This window comes from Nelumbo lutea, chromosome 2 (genome assembly GCF_056320005.1).
Source record: "Nelumbo lutea isolate HS-2025 chromosome 2, American lotus-T2T, whole genome shotgun sequence".
Classification (NCBI taxonomy): domain Eukaryota; kingdom Viridiplantae; phylum Streptophyta; class Magnoliopsida; order Proteales; family Nelumbonaceae; genus Nelumbo; species Nelumbo lutea.
In genome coordinates, this window is record NC_142685.1 from 108,355,642 (window position 1) to 108,375,171 (window position 19,530).

General features: G+C 37.1%; 1 protein-coding gene and 1 long non-coding RNA gene across 2 annotated transcripts; one reads left to right on the forward strand and one right to left on the reverse strand.

Moving 5' to 3' along the window:
- Window positions 1-2,199: 2,199 nt before the first annotated feature.
- Window positions 2,200-5,919, forward strand: LOC148872641 (uncharacterized). The gene is made up of 3 exons (XR_016106863.1): window positions 2,200-2,446; window positions 2,651-2,892; window positions 3,041-5,919. It is a non-coding gene; the product is annotated as an uncharacterized LOC148872641 (long non-coding RNA).
- A 7,465-nt stretch (window positions 5,920-13,384) lies between these two features.
- Window positions 13,385-18,390, reverse strand: LOC148872642 (bZIP transcription factor TGA10-like). The gene is made up of 11 exons (XM_088967727.1): window positions 17,837-18,390; window positions 17,620-17,720; window positions 16,881-16,957; window positions 16,655-16,777; window positions 16,460-16,531; window positions 16,289-16,348; window positions 16,115-16,192; window positions 15,951-16,023; window positions 15,576-15,847; window positions 14,303-14,542; window positions 13,385-13,701 (listed from the first exon to the last, which is right to left on the reverse strand). The coding sequence occupies exons 1-11, from the start codon at window positions 17,941-17,943 to the stop codon at window positions 13,552-13,554; spliced, it is 1,353 nt and encodes a 450-aa protein (XP_088823853.1). The 5' UTR covers window positions 17,944-18,390; the 3' UTR covers window positions 13,385-13,551.
- Window positions 18,391-19,530: the final 1,140 nt, after the last annotated feature.

The following is a 19,530-nucleotide window of genomic DNA, read 5'->3' on the forward strand; positions in this document are numbered from 1 at the left end:
TTGGCATATGAAGGCCTCTAAGACCTGGCTCGGCCCAATCTGAGTTTTGACGCCATTCAACCTTCATTTTCATGTACTTTCTTTAATCTGTGTTTATATCTGTACATACTATACAATTCTATATTATCCGATATGGACGGTTGGGATTTTAAATTTACGAGACCCGTTCAATCCCCAAGTACCAGTTCAATGTGGTAAAGTATTTTGATTGATATATACCGAGTCTCTGTAATCTGAACTCTTCTGAATCCCTTGGCTTCCCGTCCCAACTACGGGTTTTCTATTATTTTTATAAATTTATTTTATGTCTAGCAGACGGAAATTAAAGAGACAAACAAAGGAAGTGAACGGAAATCAGCTAGGGGAAGCAGAAACCATGGAAAAACATTCTATTTTCTATTTTTGGATTGAATCCGAACGAGTAATGAATGACTGACTGGTCAATATTCCGTATTACAACGTCTATAAATTCAAAGCTCGACCACTCCACGTTTCCTCAATCCAAACTGAGAACTGATAAACATTGGTATCTGATGATGAAGAGCAGTGGTGTGAGTATGTCTTCTTCACACTTCTCTCTTCTCTCTCTCATATTCCTTGTTGTCTTCTTATCCTCTCTTCCATCTCCCACTCTCTCAGCTTCCTCCCTCCGCTGCAACCCAGCTGACAAAACAGCGCTCTTGTCAATCAAGAAATCCCTAATTAGCATACCAGATTACTTTGCTTCCTGGGTTCCCAAGACAGACTGTTGTCACTGGGAACATGTCGATTGCCACCCAAATACCAATCGTGTCACTGCACTCTTCTTTGATCAAATCTACGTCCCTTTCCACACCCCGGCGGCCATCGGCAACCTCCCCTACCTCAGAGAAATTGCATTTACAGACCTTGACATCACTGGTCCCATCCCCTACTCATTCACCAAATTAAAGAACCTGAAAATTCCCAAGATATCTGGAACCACTCTCTCCAGCCCCATACCAGGATTCCTCGGCCAACTATACAAGCTCAAGAATCTCGATTTATCCAGCAACCAGCTTTCTGGACCAATCCCAGCTTCCCTTGGCACGTTCGAAAACCTCAGGTACCTCATTTTGTCCGACAACCAGCTTTCTGTGTCGATCCCAGGTAGCCTCCGCCAGCTTAAAAACCTTGACTTGTTAAATTTGAGCGGCAACCATCTTTCTGGACCCATCCCAGCTTCCCTTTCAGATCTCAAGAAACTAACTAGTAACCAGTCTTGGTCTCTCGTCGAACAAACTCGCCGGAAGCATACCCGACTCATTCAGAAGATTTAATTCTGACAAGAACGAGGATTTCTCTCTCCTCCTAAATGGCAACCATCTACGCGGTGAAATACCCAAATCGTTAGGGAAGTTGCACTTCAGAGTGATCGATGTTTCCGATAACAAGCTCACTGAGGACCCGTCGGTGTTATTCAAGGAGAATTCAACAGCTCGCACGATCATGCTGTCCGATAACCATCTCAAGTTTGATTTGTCGAAGGTCAGATTTCCAAAAAAGCTGAACGTTTTGGAATTGGCACACAACAGAATCTTGGGGGACCCAAGCAGATCACCAAATTGAATGCTCTGAGAAGACTGGATTTGAGTTATAATCGACTGTGTGGAAAGATTCCATTTGGTGGGAAGATGCAACAGTTCCCTGCTCAATCGTTTGCCCATAATCTCTGCTTGTGTGGCCCACCTCTCTCCAGATGCTAAATGTATCTGTTGCTGTATGAGCATAGATTTAAATAAATAATTAATTAATTAATTGTTTGAAATTTAATTAGGTAATAGTTCATGATGTAAATATGCTTTGTTTTTGTGGGCTATTATTTCCATTTGTCATTATATAAAAGCAGAATAATTTGATTATTTGTCTCGATGAAAGCATCCTTCCAAATACCTTAATTAGGGATATAAACGAATGGAATTAGGCACTATCCGAATTTAAATTTGATATTTGAATTTGATTTGATATCCGATAAATAATAAAAATTAGTATGTGCATTCATATTTGATTAAATATTTAAATATTCTATTCGATTAAAATTTGATAAATTAATTATTTTAAGTAATTAATACTAATAAACATATGGCTCACGCGGCGGTCTACAATAATACCTTTGGCGGATTTTATAATCAAACCGGAATTAAAACCGGTATAAATTCCGATTCGACAGAGCAACCAAATGCGGGGAGGGAAAAATTTCTTTCTCCTGCGCGAAGGCTCCTTCACTAGCAAGATAAATCGCAGAGGAGAATCAGTGTTGTGATTCAAAAAAGCTTTTTTTCTTCACGAGCAAGATAAATTGCAGAGCAGAATCAGTTTTGTGCGATTCAAGGTAGCAGACTTCTTCGTTCGAGAAGGGGTCCTTTGTGCCTTAGAAGGGGAACTTTCTGGGAAGCAAGCACTGACCTGTTCGTTCGCGCAAGAGAAGGTAAGCTCTAATCATTCTTTTAATAGTTTTCTTCCTCCTCTGTCATATGTGGTTTTTAATCAGAGAAAACGAATGAGAAATTTATTGTTATAACTTACTAGTGAAAGAAATCCCAAATATTCCAAAGCTTTCGGATTTTGGATTTTAGGCCTATAATTATAATTTCATAATAAAATTTTGGATTCGAGGTCTTGTGTAGAGCAGTGTGAGAAGACTGGTTGTGTTGGGGATACATGCATGTTTTCAGCACTGCAGGTTCTCATCCGATGGGATCCTTGTTGATGGTCCATGGTACATGCAAGAACCACTATATCTGAGGTGGAAACAGTGGGGTTGTGAGTGACTGTCGGTACCATGCTTGATAGAGAAAGGGAGAGAGAGAAATTCGGTAACAAACCAGTCAAATATCATGGAAAGTGGCCTTTCTTGTGTATCTTGGCATTCAGGTTTGAATCCTAGTATCCTAGTATTTGTATATTTGAGCGCCACTTTGAAATCAATAGTTTCTTAAATCTTAATTTTTTGTCTGCTTTACCTGCCTCTAGTAAAATGATAAGAGAATAGTTTAAAAAGAGACATTATTCATGTTTTCAGGAGCCTGTTTCTGTGTCACTTTCTACATTAAACCGTGCAATACAGTTCCATGGATGGCTGTCTTTTTCTTCATTTTGCTGTATTACAAATTGCCTCTGAGGCCAAATAAGAAGACATATTATGAGTACACCACACCACCTTGTGGCATATCTATGAGCTCTTTTCAATGAATTCTTGGTTCTGGAGTGATGTTTCTCACACACGGTAATCTTTTGCTTGACATGAACAGGTTGTAGGAATATATACAAATGCCCTCAATATACTTGTAAGTCAATGTTAGTGCAGTTCTCAGTCGTTTGCCAACAATGGGTTGTGTATTTTTCCCTTTTTTCTTTTTTTTTTTTCTGAATTTCAACTACTAGAAGACCAAGTTCTATACTATATGTGGCTTCTATTTATCTATTTTGTGTTTGTTTGCAAATACATTTTGTAATTATTAGATTATTAACCATAATATTATGCTAGTTATAAGGCTTGAAAGGACTGCTGCAGAGCAAATGCGTGTGGGAAATGCCTGCAAGGGTTTCTTAGATGACAATAAGTATACAAGATACAAATTTTCAATTAGTTACTTGTCTTTATAGTGGGAAAATGATGGGGATCACTTCCATTAGAGAACAAGAAGGAAAATGTAGTCAACTAAACTAACTTATCCTACTTCCTACGGCCTGGGATTTACTTTTGTTTTGAAATAAGGCATTAATAAGTTCTCTCATTATCATTTTGATTTTCCTTTAGAGTAATCTCTGAGGTTCAGTTTCTTTCTTAACAGGTGGCAGGTACATAGGTGGCTGTACAGGTATTTGTGTTTGCATATTTAATGATGTATGACAAAGTTCCTAGATAGAACTCAAAATATTAATTTAAAAAATTCGTTGACTTTTGCTTGAAACTTGCACAAGTAAACTCAGAATGGAATTTGACTTTCTTTACTTAGTCAAGATAAAGAGCTGAAATGGCAAAGCTATACAGCCTTACTTTATTTTCGAAATATAATTTCAGACATCCATTTGATCCTTGATGTTTTCTTGTACTGTACAGATACTTCGAAACTATATTGGAAGGGAGAACTTGCAGCTTTTTTGTCTGAGGCTATTTCCAAAAACACACAAATCAAATTACTTGAACTAACATTAATTTATTGCTTGATACGAATCAAATTACTTGAACTAACATAACATTAATTTATTGCTATGTTGCAGAACTGATGGTTGCACATATTAATGAATCGAGCTCTGTCACTAAGCTCTATTTCTCTTTTCATGTATAGCTTTTCTTAGTATTAACCACCATCTTGACGGTAGCCTGAACACTGGTGCTAGTTTCTTTACTTTTGAAAGCAATGGCACATGCAATGGAGAACAATTTAGTGAGGCTTTTAATGTTGCATTAAATTGGGTTTGAATTTTTGATAAGGGCTATCAAAGAATAGAAAACACACATTAATTGACCAAGGAATCTGCTAAAATCATTGTTCATATAGGTGACATAAGCATCTGTATGGATAAGGTGAATAGTGGCATACCTAAACTCTAGATTCTGGTAGAGAAGGAATTTAGGGACAGTTTGATGATGGTTGAAGAAGGATTGAAGCTTTAAGGAACTTCTAGTATAGAGATTTGTGAAAATTCAGATATGGAGTTACCGGTAAGTTGTTTCAATTGAATGCAGAGTGTGATGTGAATTTAATTCTCTTTGAAGCTAACATCAATTTTTTGAGGAATTTCTTGTATAGAAATTCAGGAAAGTTCAGATTTGGAGTTGACAGTAAGTTATTTCAATTTGATGCATAGTTAAAGAATTTTCCAATGCATGCTAAATATTTAGGTTTTTTTATTACATAATATCTATGGCCATTGGACAATACGTGCACCTATGGATTTCTTTTGTTACAACCATAGATTTAATCTTTTGATTTGATCGATTTCCTTTTATTTTTTGGGAGACATTGTTAGTATGGCTTTTCTTGTTGCGTTATCCCTTTGATTTCTTATTCATAGTTTGATATCCACAATGAGTATTGGCTATTCACCTGTTGGTGGTTTTGTCGTTAATGGAAATACCATTGATAATTCTTGTATTCTGATAAGAATACACCTTGATTGAGCCAATTTTTTTGAGCGGTTACAATTGATGGGTGAAAACCTATGTTGAATTAAAGGGAGTGTTGAGATAATTTATAGGGAAGATCCCCATGCTTGATATCGAGTGAATGATACAGGAAAAATGGGACCAAGAAAGCTGTACTATCATGTCATAATTGTTGAATTCTGCAATATCAGTTCAGTTGAACCTTCTTGTTCTTTGAGACTTCTACCTGGATTTGTGTTTTATTTGTTTGCTTTTGATGTAGTGCCCATGTGGGTTTTCATGTCAACCTTAGTTTCTTTTCCTATCTAATACCAGTATTTTTTGCAGGTCAAATTGGAACAAGGAATTGAAATGTTGAACATTTCCAAGAATTGTTGAAATTGATATGTCCATCTTGGATGATTTCAATTGTTTCGAGGATCACCAGAAAGCCATGCAGGAAAGGAAGAAACAACAAGCCAGCTTGATGGTTGTCCTTGTTGTTGGTGGCAATGAGCACCGGAATCCAGTCTCGCTATCTAGTGACTTCATAAAACAGATGACCAATAGATTTGCTCAAGTTGTTAGGTTGGAAGAAAGTGGTAAAGAAGAGCTGATAAGAAAAGGGTGGCTCTACTGTTGCTGCAACTGTGGGTGTTGGAGTTAAATATGAAGATGTGTTATATTATTCAAGAAGATTTTTGTAAATGCCCTGTACCGTTTTATATGTCAATTGGATATTGTATTTAAGTTTTGCTTTGGATATTATAATAATTAATAATTTAATTAAAAGTTTTTTTTTATTTAAATTGTTTTTCATGTATTATCGGCCATGAGATCTATATTAAACATGTAAAAAAATGTAGAAATCAAATTGATATAAATAATGAAAAAAAAGACAAAGTTGGCAGTCATACAACTGCTGCCTTAGACATAAAAAAGACCTAAGGCGGTGGTCCAAAGAGATCTAAGCCGACGGTCTAGATCGCCACCTAAAAACAAAAACAATAGTTTGACTAACCTAAGGTGGCGGTCCAAAGAGATCTAAGCCAGTGGTCTAGATGGCCGCCTAAAAATGGACGCAACATATTGACAGACCTAAGGCGGTGGTCCGAAGAGATCTATTCCGGTGGTCCAGACTGTTGCCTTTATTAACTCTGAGCCGGTGGTTCTAACATACCACCGGTTTAGGAATAAATGAACCGCATCGGACCAGACCTCAAAGGTGGCGGTCTTTTTTGTTTAAGCTAGTGGTCTTTTTTGTCTAAGTTGGCGGTCTTGACCTAGGTCAGCAGTGGCTTAGGGGGTGGACTCATGACCACCACCTTAGACCTAAGGTGGCAGCCTAAAGGGCTAAGCTGGCGGTCCTACATCCATCGGCTTTGATCGTTTTCCTTGTAGTGACACTTGATTGTCTATCACATTTATGATACTAGTTGATTTGTCAAAAAATTTTCAGATATCATAGTCGAGCCCAAGCTAGAATGCACGAGATTTTTTTTTTTTTACTCAAATCAAGAGGAGCTACACAAGATGAGAATTTTTTTGAATCAAATTAGAAGTAATACAAGATGGGGGGGGGGGTAGCTTGACCAGAAAATAGAAATCATTTCAACAAATTACACAAAAATATAAAGGAAGAATAGCGCTACAGAAAGAAAGAGGAGAATGTGGATAAGAGAATACATCCCAAGCCTCCCAATCAGCTAGGGGTGAGCATTATTCAATTAAAACTGAATATTATAAATATTATAAATTTATAATATAATCAATATGATTTTTAAAATTTTGATTTATTCAATTCGGTTTTTAATAGAATAAACCAAATGCTCACTCTATAGTCAATTAAAACAAACTCGATTACTCCAAGGCAAATTTAATTTTAAATTTGAATTTTAGCGTCTAATTCAAATTCTCTCGTTAATTCCTTTAATTAATGATCCCCTCTCATTAATTTTGTTTTGTTAGTGTAAAAACTTCAAAATTTTGCTATATCAAGATTTGAATCTTGGTCAAATGAATTTAACAAACACAAGTTCACCAATGAGCCACATACATTTGTTTGTTATGATTATATGCATTTTTAATTTTAAGTAAATTTTCACTTTTCTTAGTGAGTGAGAAGTGTTTATTAACAAATGCTATAATTAATTATTAAAATTTATATAATAATAAATATAAAGATTAATTATATTGGTTTTTGAAAATTGTCATTCACATTTTATTTTTTTACATTTTAATTATTCTGTCATTTTTCAGCGGTTAGTAATTGTGTCCGGATGTATTACACTTTATATAAATCATTAAATTATGGTATTTTACATTTAAATGACTTATTTACAATCATATAAAATTTGTAAACAGAATTAATAATATATTTTTAAAATTTATTTGAATTTTCTATCATATTTATGCCTATCTTAATTTTTCGTCCATATCTCTATGCATCCAAAATATATCTCTTAAAATTATCTTTGGGATACACTTTACCTTTTAAATACTTTAAACCTTTTAACTTCACATAGATATGATGGTAGGGTACATTATAGTCCCGCAGTTCACACGACCTCCACCACTCCTCTATTAGTCTTTAGTCTCCATTGGTACATCAGATTTGACATCATGCGAATATAACCCGGATGACAAAGGATTCACACGTGGGAAGATTTGACATCTTCTAAGGTTTGAGTGGCTCTTATGACTTTTGTGTGCAAGCCCCACGTGCATGTACATGTGCACAAGCTACTCGGCCGGTTTTGACATCTTCTCAAAGTTGGTGACTTCCATCGTGTCACACAGCATTTAGGTAACATGATTTTAATCTTGTAAAGCAAAAATTAACCGAAACCAACCCAATTTGATTGCACTCCACCCAAATTTAAACCCTATAGAAGGGGGAAAGGGATACCCAATTATGAAGATGGCTGAGGTAATATTGGAAGTTGGGACGTCAATCTGAGCAAGTTGATGATAGTTTTATTAGGACATCAAGCAAAACAAGGCTGGCTATACATAGAGGGTCAGTGAGGTTTGTAGTTGGAAGAATTGAAATCAGCTGCAATGAGATTTTATTTTCAAGGGAATGCCATTCCATCAAGAATGAAAAAAAGATTTTGATTCCACCCAATTAAACAGTTCGAATGTTTGATTTTAAACCCCTATTCCTGCAAACCAAACAAGATCATAACGTGGAAATAAAGAATAATTTGAAATAGAAAAAGCCATGCTTCTTACTATTCTTTGAATTATCATCATACAATTATATACATATATATCTACTATGAAGCCTGATACTGGAGTTGTGAAGATCAAAGGAAGACTATTAGACTGAGAAAGTGAGAAGTCTCGAAGACGAAGACTGAAGAGTAAATCAATGTGGTCATGCGACAGTCAGTGGTTCCTTTGTGCTACAGTGGTGGCAGCATCTGGCGATTAACGGTTGTGCGAAGGTTGAAGGAAGACTCAGTGACTCTCTGAGTCTCTGTATGCGGAAGTCCTAACTCCTAACCTAATACCTTAATACATTATATACAAAAGGGTATATTTATAATTCACAATCAGGGTCAGGGCGGGTTCGGGGATTTATAAGCAGATCCCATTCCCGCCCTGTCCCCAGTCCGAGGCAAAAAAAAATCTCCAAACCCGACCAATATGTATTTGTGACTGGGGAAAATCCACCTTGTTCGGGGCGGGTCGGATCGGAACCCGGTTTTGTGGGTAAATTTGCCATCCCCATCTACAAACTTTAACTTTATCAACGTTATAATCAGATTCGGTTTGGATCCAAATCCACTGGCAGTAAATTATAGATAAAGTAAAAATTAATTGATTTTGTATAATATATAATAATTTCTAATCAAATTATATGGAGTTAAATCTACCTCCAATTTGACTATTATTTAGATGCAAGCTCGAATATGCAAATCCAGAATGATCCAATTGGATGTTGAATTCCAGTATCTAACTTTTGGTGTCAATTGATAGTTAGGACTTGGGAGTGTCAATGTTCTGGTTTTGGATTGGACTCCGTCCAAATTAAAATCAATTTAGACGGATTAGACAGACCAATAAGACATATTGAATTGGACCAGTCCAATCTTAAGTATTTATTAGATTGGAATGGACCCAGTCCATCCATAATAGATTTATATTAAATTGAGTCAGATAGAATCAATAGAAATATAAATAACAGTGTCAATGAATCAAATTTGAATTGAAACCAATTTAAATTAAAACTAACTTGAACAGATTGGATAGTTCAGGCATCAAAGTCAACTGATCCAAAATGGTCTAAAATATTCATTGAATTGGATAAGACTGGGTCCGATTGGATCAAATCCAATACAATTGACACAACTATTCATAACTACTCTCTCCCATAACAAAACATCTTCCTTTTCCCAAATGTGTGGGATCCAGTTATATTGAAATGAAATAATATTGACAACGTGTAGATGGCTGCTCTTTCAAGGTGAGCAGGTGACCTCTTGTAACGATGAGAATGAGAAAGCCAATTTGGAGTACACGCCATATACGGGCCGGACCCTACAGCATACATGCCATTTATTTCCTTCAAGTCAGCAGGAAGGCCCACCAGAGTTTGAACTTTTGGGTTTGGGCCGCCCCTCTCTTGTCAAATATCTCTTATCACTACATGTACCTGTCCTAATCTGCTAATGTTTTATATAATGATACATATTTACTTAGTGATAGGTACAAAGTCTTATATATGAATATTATTTGATCAATTTTGACATAATTTGAATTTTAATATCAATAAAATCAAATTTGAATGTAAGTATATCCGATCCAATTGCAGCCCTATTACCTTGGCAGTTGAGTTGGAGATACGCATTTAGGATTTTAATGCCAGTATGTCTAATTTCAAACGGATTACAAATTTATCTAAGAATTCACATAGAATGAATAAATAGTAACGGGTTTGGGTCTGCGAATTATAGACCATGCAATTAGTTCGGGTTAGGTCAAGAAATTCGGTTGATTATGGGTTGGGTTGAATTTTGGATTGGGTTGTGATAAATGCTAGACCCTATATGTAAAAAAAAAAAAAAATTACATGAAAATGCCAAGATTTAAAGAATTAATTTAAAATTCTAAATATAAAAAAAAAAAACTTAAATATTTAATAATTTAAAGAGTAAACAATAAAGAGTAAAGACTAAATAGAAAAGATTAAAAAGTGGAAAGTTTTAACAATGTATAAATAGACCCAATTAAATTTGGCAATCAGGTAGATGGATTGGCCCATGACACAACCCAACCTCCTATTTTCGAATTGGATCAGTTGAGATCATTCTAACAATCAGATAGTTAATATGAGACCCTAACCCTGTTTCTTCAGGTTGAATTGAGTCGAGTTTGCAAGTTGGGTCAAGCTTTTACTAGGTCTAACTAACTACAATCTGTTCCCACATCTCTACCAACAGCAAAATTACAGCTATGCATGTACATGGGGAATATCTCTCTATCATTTGTGGGGAGATGTTTCCATTAAATGGGAGTGGTATTATGTGGGTAGATATGTGGGAACACTTAGTGTGTTGGTGGATGGCAGATCTGGAGTGAATAGTAATACATATATGAGCCTGGCTTAATTGGAGACAAATCATATACATAGTGGGCTGGCCAATCTATTACTAATGAATACACTAATATTGGGTATGTATAAGGTGTGAGTTCCACACTTCCACGTGGTCCAGATGGAACATTGATGTATTTATTAGCGAAAGATTACCGAGTCCGCTGTGCATGGTTTTATCTCTAATCCATCGGATCCCCATACATGTGAATTTGAATTTGCTTCTCACAGAATGCTCTTCACACCGACTTTATAATATGTAACAACTGTACGTTAAAAATATCTCATGTTATTCATGAAAATATTTTTAATACATGATAGCGCTGTGGCTATTGAGGTTGGTGTGAGGAAATGATCTCAATTCCATGTATATAATTATAAGGTAATTTTACATGCGTTGAAAATCGCATACCTCGAAACTCATTAGGTGGTGGGCCAACGTACGATTCAACAAGGTCATGGTACATTGTATCTCGTAGGGTTTGAATTTGGACGTTACCCATTTTACTATATAACCCTCAAAAAGGTCCTAAGACTCCTAACACTCAAACTACAATCATATAAACCATAGTATTTTGTAATTAGAGAAAATAAATAAATAATAATAATAACTAAAGTAAATTAAAAATGATCTAAATTAAGGCATCAAATTAAAATTGTTGCATTAGTCTGGGATTGTTCCTTCACTCTCACCTAATTAATAATTAACATTTCAATGATTCAATCAACATATTTCCACCCCCAATTTGACATTCGAGATCTCAAATGTCATTCGTCACAGAATATTAAGTTCCATGCGTTTAAGTTGATAGCACATCAATGATGTATTCGTACTAAATATAAGAAATGCAAGTTGGGAAGAAACTATTACGTACAAAGAAGCTTTCTTAATCTGTTTAGTTAGAATCAAAATAAACATGAATGGTCCATACATATATACACCTAACCCTCAAACAAAATAATTGAAACCCTAGTTTCCAATGTCGAACCACTGATTGTTAAAATTAAAATTTAGTTGACCTAGGGATGAACAAATATTTTCTTTATATTATTATTATTATGATGATGATGATTTGCATTGGTGTAAAAGTATGGGACTGCAAATTAATTGAATACAAATTTTGGTCTAATTTTGTTTTGAGCTGTAAATTATTTTGTCAATTTATAATGAAAACAAAGCAAAATAAACTAGGACCCAAAACAAAAATGAACCAAATGTTACAATTTTCTCATGCATTTGTATTGCACCGAAAACAAACGGGAGCCTAAGATGCTAATGCCACAAGCATGGTTTTTAAAAACGAACCGGTGGCCGAACCGGTCAGGGGTCCGGTTACCGGTTCGATCAGTCCGTTCATTCGATCCAAACAACTGGTCCGTTCTGACAGGAAAATAACAAAATTTAAAAAAATAAAAAAATGGTCAAAACTATTTGAATGGTTAACGAGCCGGTTCAGTAGTTTGCTGACCAAAATCTACGATTTTGGAGGGAAAACGGAACCAATCAGGTGACTGATTCCCAGTTTTTCCGGTCCAACGATCCGATCCGGTTCAATTTTGAAACAGTGACCACAAGAGTGCCAATTTAACCTAATTCCCAACCCATCCGCTTGGTAGTTGGCAAGGACTAATCAATTGTGGGTGAGGCGGAGTATTGATCATGATTCATGACTGTGGCCTGTGGTGGGGATTATACCTACTTAATTTCTTCTTTGCTTTAATCTTTGCCGCAGAAATGTAATTTGGATAGAAGTTTTTGATGGGTTTATCCGAATTCAGACCAATTCCACACCCACCCCCTACGTTGCTTACCATGGGACCGAGGAGCTTATCTTTTCTTTTATTCGGGGGCAGTTGTCGTAGTTGTCGGGCTACCAACCCTCCTGGACTGTAGGGTACTTGGTAGAGGCTGCTTCTAGTCTTCTAGAAGTCAGAACGATTGTATTAGCCCAGTGGAGAAATTACACACCAAAAAAAATCATAGGCTTTATACGTTTTCTGGGGGCGGGTAATTAGTTGTTGAGCCCTAAATAAATCTTTTCTGAATTTCCAACCTGGGTAAGTAATATCTTTCTGAATTTTGAATAAATTATCTGTCCATGGGTAATGAAAATTGATAATTTCTATAATATCCCTTTTTTTTTATAAAATAGTCGTTTTATAATTTTACCCAGAAAATAAAATACTGTAAATGTGCTTATTTGAGTAATCCAGATAAATGTATTTACTCAAATAAATAACTTAGCTAGACGTGAATGTGGCCATAATATAAACAAATAATCAAGTAGAATTAATGGGCATAATATGAGGAATAAATGCAATATAATCAACAGAAATTAGAAGAATAAGAAATTAAGGGGAGTGAAACCTAGGTCCATTATAGGGAGCTTCTTTGTCACATTTGTTCAAGAATTTCCAAAAGCCATCCATGAATCCATTAAAAGTTTCACATGGACGTTTGACTTGCACCCTCTTTCCCTCTCTCTCCCCTCTGAACATCTTCCTCTCCGTTCTTCTTATTTCTTCCTTTTTGTTGTTTCCGTAAGAATTACTTTTTCTGGGTCCTTCTATTTGTAGTCAGACAAGGCTGCCAAATCATTACATCTCAATTTCCAAACCTAGAAAAACCCAGATAGAGAGAGAGAAAGAGAGAAGGGGAGAGATTAAAGCTTCTGTTTCACAGATGAAATGCATCAATCTACTGTTTTCATCTTTTATGCTGGTTATGGTTATCTTTTCCTTCTGTCTATACACATCTCCATGTTAAAAGTGTCTACAAGGGATCTCTAAGGACAGGCAAAGAGAAAGCAAAAAGAAGAGGATGACGGCTGCCTATAGCATTTTATTCCTGCCGGGGGCGTGACAACCACAGAGAGCTCAGAGCTCGGAGCCGGTGGAAGTACTCAGCTATCGCCAAGAAACATCTCGCCGCCTGCCGGGTCGTCAAGATTTGGTGAAGCCGGTGAAGGGTCTGCTGCCTCAGATTATCAGCCTGTCACACAACCAAACAACATTTTCTTGCCTCAATTATGCAGTGCAGAAAGGGCCACGAAAAACCTAACCCCGGTTTAAACCTGATCGATCTTAAACCAGACCGGAGGTCACCAAAAAAACTGGCAAAAAGTTGACCCGACCCGTGAACCAACAAATCGGGTAGATCACCCACCGGGTTCCCCCTTTTCAAACTGTTGTTTCTAATTCATGGTTGGCGTAGATGGTAGAACCATTCGACCCAGATGGTTAAACCTATACTTTTGATTAAAAAAAAAACTTTGCGGATCCAGGTTGAATCATTGACCGTTCAACCAATACTTATGGGTAGGGGTACGGCCTTTGCCAACCCGACCCGAACCCGATATACAAATCCAGGAATTCTCCTTCTCCCCTCACCGTACGTATTAAAATCTCTGTCTTCTCTCTGATGGACACGAAGACGGTTAGGACCATGACATCATGTCCACATGCTTGGGTCCATGTTCATGGTTTTGATTCCCATAGTAAGTTCGTAGACCGTTCGTCCCTTCCACGCAAAAAGTAAATACAGAATACAAGAGCAATGGAGGTTGAATTTAGGAGGAGCTCCGGCCACGTACCTGTCTAACGAAACCTTCGACGGTGGAGAGCTTGTTCATGGCGACGGCCATCTGGCCCATGTAGTTAGCCATGTTAGGAGGGCAACTAAGAGCGTCGGAAGCGATGGTGTCCGAGAGGGATTGGCGGAGCGCTTCCAGCCCTCGCGAGAGAGCCTCCTCTGCCTCATGCGTCGATTGTTGCAGTCCACAGATTCCCAGGATCTGCTGCTCTGTCAATGGCTCGATGTGATTCATCAGAACCTGTACAGGTGATTCGATTATTTATTTAGCAGAGGACAAAACGAACGATGCATGAATAGTTTTCGAGTTTCATCAACTTAGACAGACAAACGGAACAGATCGAAAGAGAGATTCCTGGATATGGAAGTAATAGATACAGCTTTAGAGCACCAGGGGAATAAACTACAATCGACCCTTTAATGGAAAAGTTACGTAATACATTACTGGAATGCAGCATCTACGGCAACGACGAATAGATGCATACCGAAACAAATTAAGCATCTCGTTTTCCATGGCATTATTGCAAACTTTCATACAGAAACAGAAATTGTGGCAGTGAAGCGCCATTTCTAAAACAAATTTAGCCTTTCCCGACGGCCTCCAAAAGTAATAAACTAATGAATTAAAAGAAAAGAAGAGGAAGAAAGAAATGCATGCAGCCTTGAACAGTTGTTTTGGGTTGTCGATTTCGACATGGAGGACGTATACATTTCCAGAGCTCAAACTCAAAATATGAAAAAAGCGTTGGGTATTCGTGCATGAAAAGCCTTCTTTTTACGCTAGCACAACCCTTAATAGCAACCCTCCACGATATCTTTCGTCATTGTTGATTCCATTACTTGGTATCCCGACAACCTAATCCTCATGCATTAAATAAAAATCTCACCTTCGGTAGTTCTACGCACAGTTTCCCATCACATCTTCCGTCCTTGTACAGTCTTTCAGCAATTAAATAAACAAAAAACAATCAGTTTTATTTTCTTCCGTTCTCTGTACTTTCTCTCTGTCTATATTATTTCCATTTTCAACGCAAATCCAATTTCTAGCACAGGTTAGGTTTAGGTGTTCAAACCTATGTTTATTCGATTTTTTGCTATTAACTATTCTCTATGTAACGTCAATTTTTTGGGTTCTTTAAAGACATAATTCTGGTAGAACTTAATATTTCTGGCAATTCAAGCTGGAATATGTATTAACTTGTAGCGGAGCAGGTTTTCTCTATTTCTACGAATGGTTTTTCAAAAATGATATGAAGAATTTATTGGGTTTGTACCTTTATTAGTTCGGATGGCCGGAATCCTCCCATCCACATGAAGCAGCGCTCTGCCGGAGTTTTCCACATGCCGGAGACAATATGAAAAACGTCAGATTTTACGACCATGCTCTTGAGGTTCATAATCGCATCGTAGTGCACTAAACAATTGTCCACGAAGAGACGAAGCTCGTTTTCCGGTAAGTGTTCTTGCACAGCTGCTCGGAGCTCAAACATGAGCCGGTGGTTCTCCTCGAGCCATCTCGCATACTCCATGTCGAACACTGCAGCATCTGAAACACAATGAACATGATCAGTAAATGAATTGAATTTAACTACGAGGCATTGGAAAATTGAGCTGTACAGAAGCAATTTGGCTGAGGATTAGAGGAATGCCTGAGCTTAGATTGCTGATACCAGCAGGAATGCCTGGTTCTCCTACGAGAGTTCCTCCGGCAAAGAATATACCCTAGTCAAGAATCAAAACAACCCTGCATTTTTCAGCAGTGTCCAAAATCTCGAGATTAGAAGCTTTGGAATGGTTGTTCAAAGATACCAACCTGAGTTCTAGCCCTTTGAAGCTCCTGTTCCAGCTGATTTAGCTTTACCCTACTTGACTCTAGCTGCTGAACATAAGCCTGTGACGGACCCCAAATAAAAAAGAAATCAAAGATCCATATTTTTCCCTCATTAGCACTAAAACTAGTTAATTTACGTGCAGACAGTAGACTGACCTTCTTCCGTAGCCTGCTCTTCCTAGCTGCTTCTCTATTTTGAGCGAGCCTTCTTAATGTCTGGTCAGAAGTAAATGAAAGCACGGCCATGATCAGTATCAGACGTTGTTTGAGAGAAGCAGCAAAAAGTATAAATTTATTTCTTCGTGTAAAGGCGATCAAAGAAGTCACCTTTGGGTCTGGTGTTTTTGGTCCTTCTTGCTCTGAACTTGATGTTGGGCCCTTGCGGTTTACTGCTTCACGCTGTCCGAAAACAAAAATTAACAAGAATCAAGTACTGATGAATTGAAAAAGAAAAATATTTGGAGATCGATAATCTCGAGATAATTAATTTTTTTCTTCTAATAATCTTATCTAGAATCCTACCTTGACAGTTTTGGGCGGTTCGGTAGCAGATGCCGAATCCTTCTGGGGATTAGCCAACTCCATGGCCGGCCCTGATGATCTCTTTGAACCACTGCTTGTTGTAGAAACTAAAGCTACACTTTCCTGCGAAAAATAGAAGAAACCCGTTTCAAATTATCAGTAAACGAAGCCCAGAAGAAATGAATTAAAAAAAAAAAAAGAATCTTCCTAGATTTGAATCCCATACCTTTGCTGTAAATGGCTCTACATGCATGGGCTGAGAAGGGAAGATATTCAGAGTTGGTGGTCTGATCACTGGGTTCTCTGCACAAATGAAATGCCTCCTAAATTTGCAACTCAATTTTGATCTAGATAGATAGAGAGGGAAGGAGGGAGGAAGAGAAAGGGATATATTGGTTTTCAACGATATAATTAATAGTTGGATGAAGGAGATAAAAAAGGCAAGAGAAATACTAGTAATGAATGAATAATGGAGAGAGAAATACAAGTCATGAGAGAAGCTCTAGGAACATCATACATTTGACGCTCTCAGGCGTCCCAAACAAAAAAAAAAAAGAAGAAAAATGAAGGAAAAGAAAAGAAGAAACTGATATACCCTCCTCCTACCCTTTCCAATAAGCTAGAATTTGCAAGGAATTTATGATCAATTTGTTGATATGTCATGGTCGAAAAGAACAGTAAAAAATTTTTTTCCCAAAATTCAAAATTTCATTTCACATATTCCTCGGAATGAATCCAATCAAAACAGTACGGAACAAACGCAGATTTCAATTGTTCATCTGCTCAAAACGCTTTTCTCATTACCCAAACGATCTCTATTGCAGAAGGATATTATAAATAATATCAACAGCTATCTCTGGTTCCCATGAAATAGCTATAGAGATCAAAAGTAAAATCCATAAAGAAAAAAAAAAAACCCAGAAAAGGAGATGCATATAAGAGGATGATGATGATGATAAACTCACGTCTTTGTTCCTGAAGTGATGAGTGATCTTGTCCTTCGAAGTACAAAAAGAGGGCTTGATCCAATTCACCCACGTCATAAGCTTCAGTATCCTTACTTCCGCTGTCACAAACAAGAACGATAAGAGACTTTGCACCAGTAATTAATTCAATTATCGAAGGAAATTGACGGGAAACGAAAACATGGGTTTGGCTTTTCTTGCTTTCATCTATAATTACATGAGACTTCCAGGGACAGACGAAGTTGATTGCATCATCCCAAAAGAAATTTGATGGTGGTGGTGTTGTTGTTCCGTTCGGCTGTTGTTGCCTTTATTAGCAGCCATGAAACAAAAGGAGCCCAGCTAGGTTTCTTTCCTCATCTGCTTTAACAGCTCTGTACTACTCCATTAATGGTGAAACGGCGCTTTATTTCTTTCCACGAATATCATTTCCCGAACTCCATCACCACGGACAGAAGAGAGTTGGGACGTGGGAGAGAGTCTGTTTTTGGTCTAAAGAGCTTAAAAGATATAAAAGAATAATAATCGAAGAGAATTGAATGCAAGGAAACATTAGCAGAAGCTTTTTCTTTGCTCTCTCACCAAAACCCCTGACGACTTTATAAAATACACAAACAATTTTCAGATTTCACAGAGAGAGAGAGAGATTGAGCTGGTAAAACTAAAATCCTTCCTCTCTCTCTCTCTCTACACGCGGACGAAAACCACCGTAGACTTCTGAAAACTGCCCCAGTAGAAGGTGGAAACCGCCGTTTCAAGGTCTACTGCACCGCTTTTTTCGGTTTCTTGTCAGAGCTTCTCTTCAATCTTCATTAGACAAAAGTACAATAATACCCTTACCATTTTATTAATTACTTACCACACCCACCCACAGGCCACAGACCCTCAGGCATGCCGACCATCCGGTGTAAACGTGCACAAAACAGTTTGACGTTGCTGCTCTTCATCAAAATCCTCTGTTTTCTGTTTCCGGTTACGGTTCAAATCTTCCCACTACGCCACCAAGAAAGTTAATCTTGAATTGATAGGGCCAGAACCAAGATAAATAAAATAAATCAATGCTTTGGGCCCACTTTTAACCAGTCGATAGAATATCACATGTCGGGCCCTCTCAACTCTCAAGTCTAAATTGCAATTCAAGGCTATCTTTGGAGCCGATAGGTATTTTTGAGAAAACACTCTTGTATTTACATGTCGTTTTATTAGAAAACGCTCTTTATTTTCGTTTGCGAAAATACCATGGTTTTCAAAACAGAAAAACTGGGAATCTGCTAGGTGATCAATCCTAAAATCGTTGATTTGGTCAGCAAACTGATAAATTGGGTGATTAAATCATCTGATGGTTTTAATCAATTTTTTTTTTAATTCTTTTGTCAGAATAGACCGTCTTTCAGTTCGAATGATTGGACCGTTCGACTCAAGAACCAAATCCCTAACCAATTCATTATCCGATTCGATTTTAAAAACCTTAAAAACTACCAAAAATACCAAAATAGGACATTTTCTCATACCACACTTTTCCCATTTCAAATGCATGGTCTGAGAAATTCTTTTTTGAGAAAATAGATTTCAGGCGTGATGCTACTAATGTGGTGCCATTTTTTAAAAAAATAATAAAAATAAGGCATCCATTCCAAACACTAGCCAAAGAGTTCCACCAGTCTATTCCCTAATATTTTCTGCATGTTAAAATTCAGATCTTCACCAATCACCTTAAAGCCCATTTGTCTTTATTAGTTCATATTTTACAAAATTTATTTTTACATAAAGATGTGCTTAATATCTCTTTCGGTATCAACCACGTGTTTTGTTACCTAGTACGGTAGATGCATCATAGATTTTGCCTAAACTACGACGTATTTATCAAAAAAAACAAGATATCTGAAAGACTTATAACCAATCAACCCCTTG

Coding starts and splice junctions, on each gene's coding strand:
- LOC148872642 (XM_088967727.1), bottom strand. CDS start 17,943: ATGGCTGCTAATAAAGGCAACAACAGCCGAACGGAACAACAACACCAC. Junction 16,958..17,619: donor ATCACTTCAGGAACAAAGAC/GTGAGTTTATCA, acceptor TCATTTGTGCAG/AGAACCCAGTGATCAGACCA. Junction 15,848..15,950: donor TATCAGCAATCTAAGCTCAG/GCATTCCTCTAA, acceptor ATTGTGTTTCAG/ATGCTGCAGTGTTCGACATG.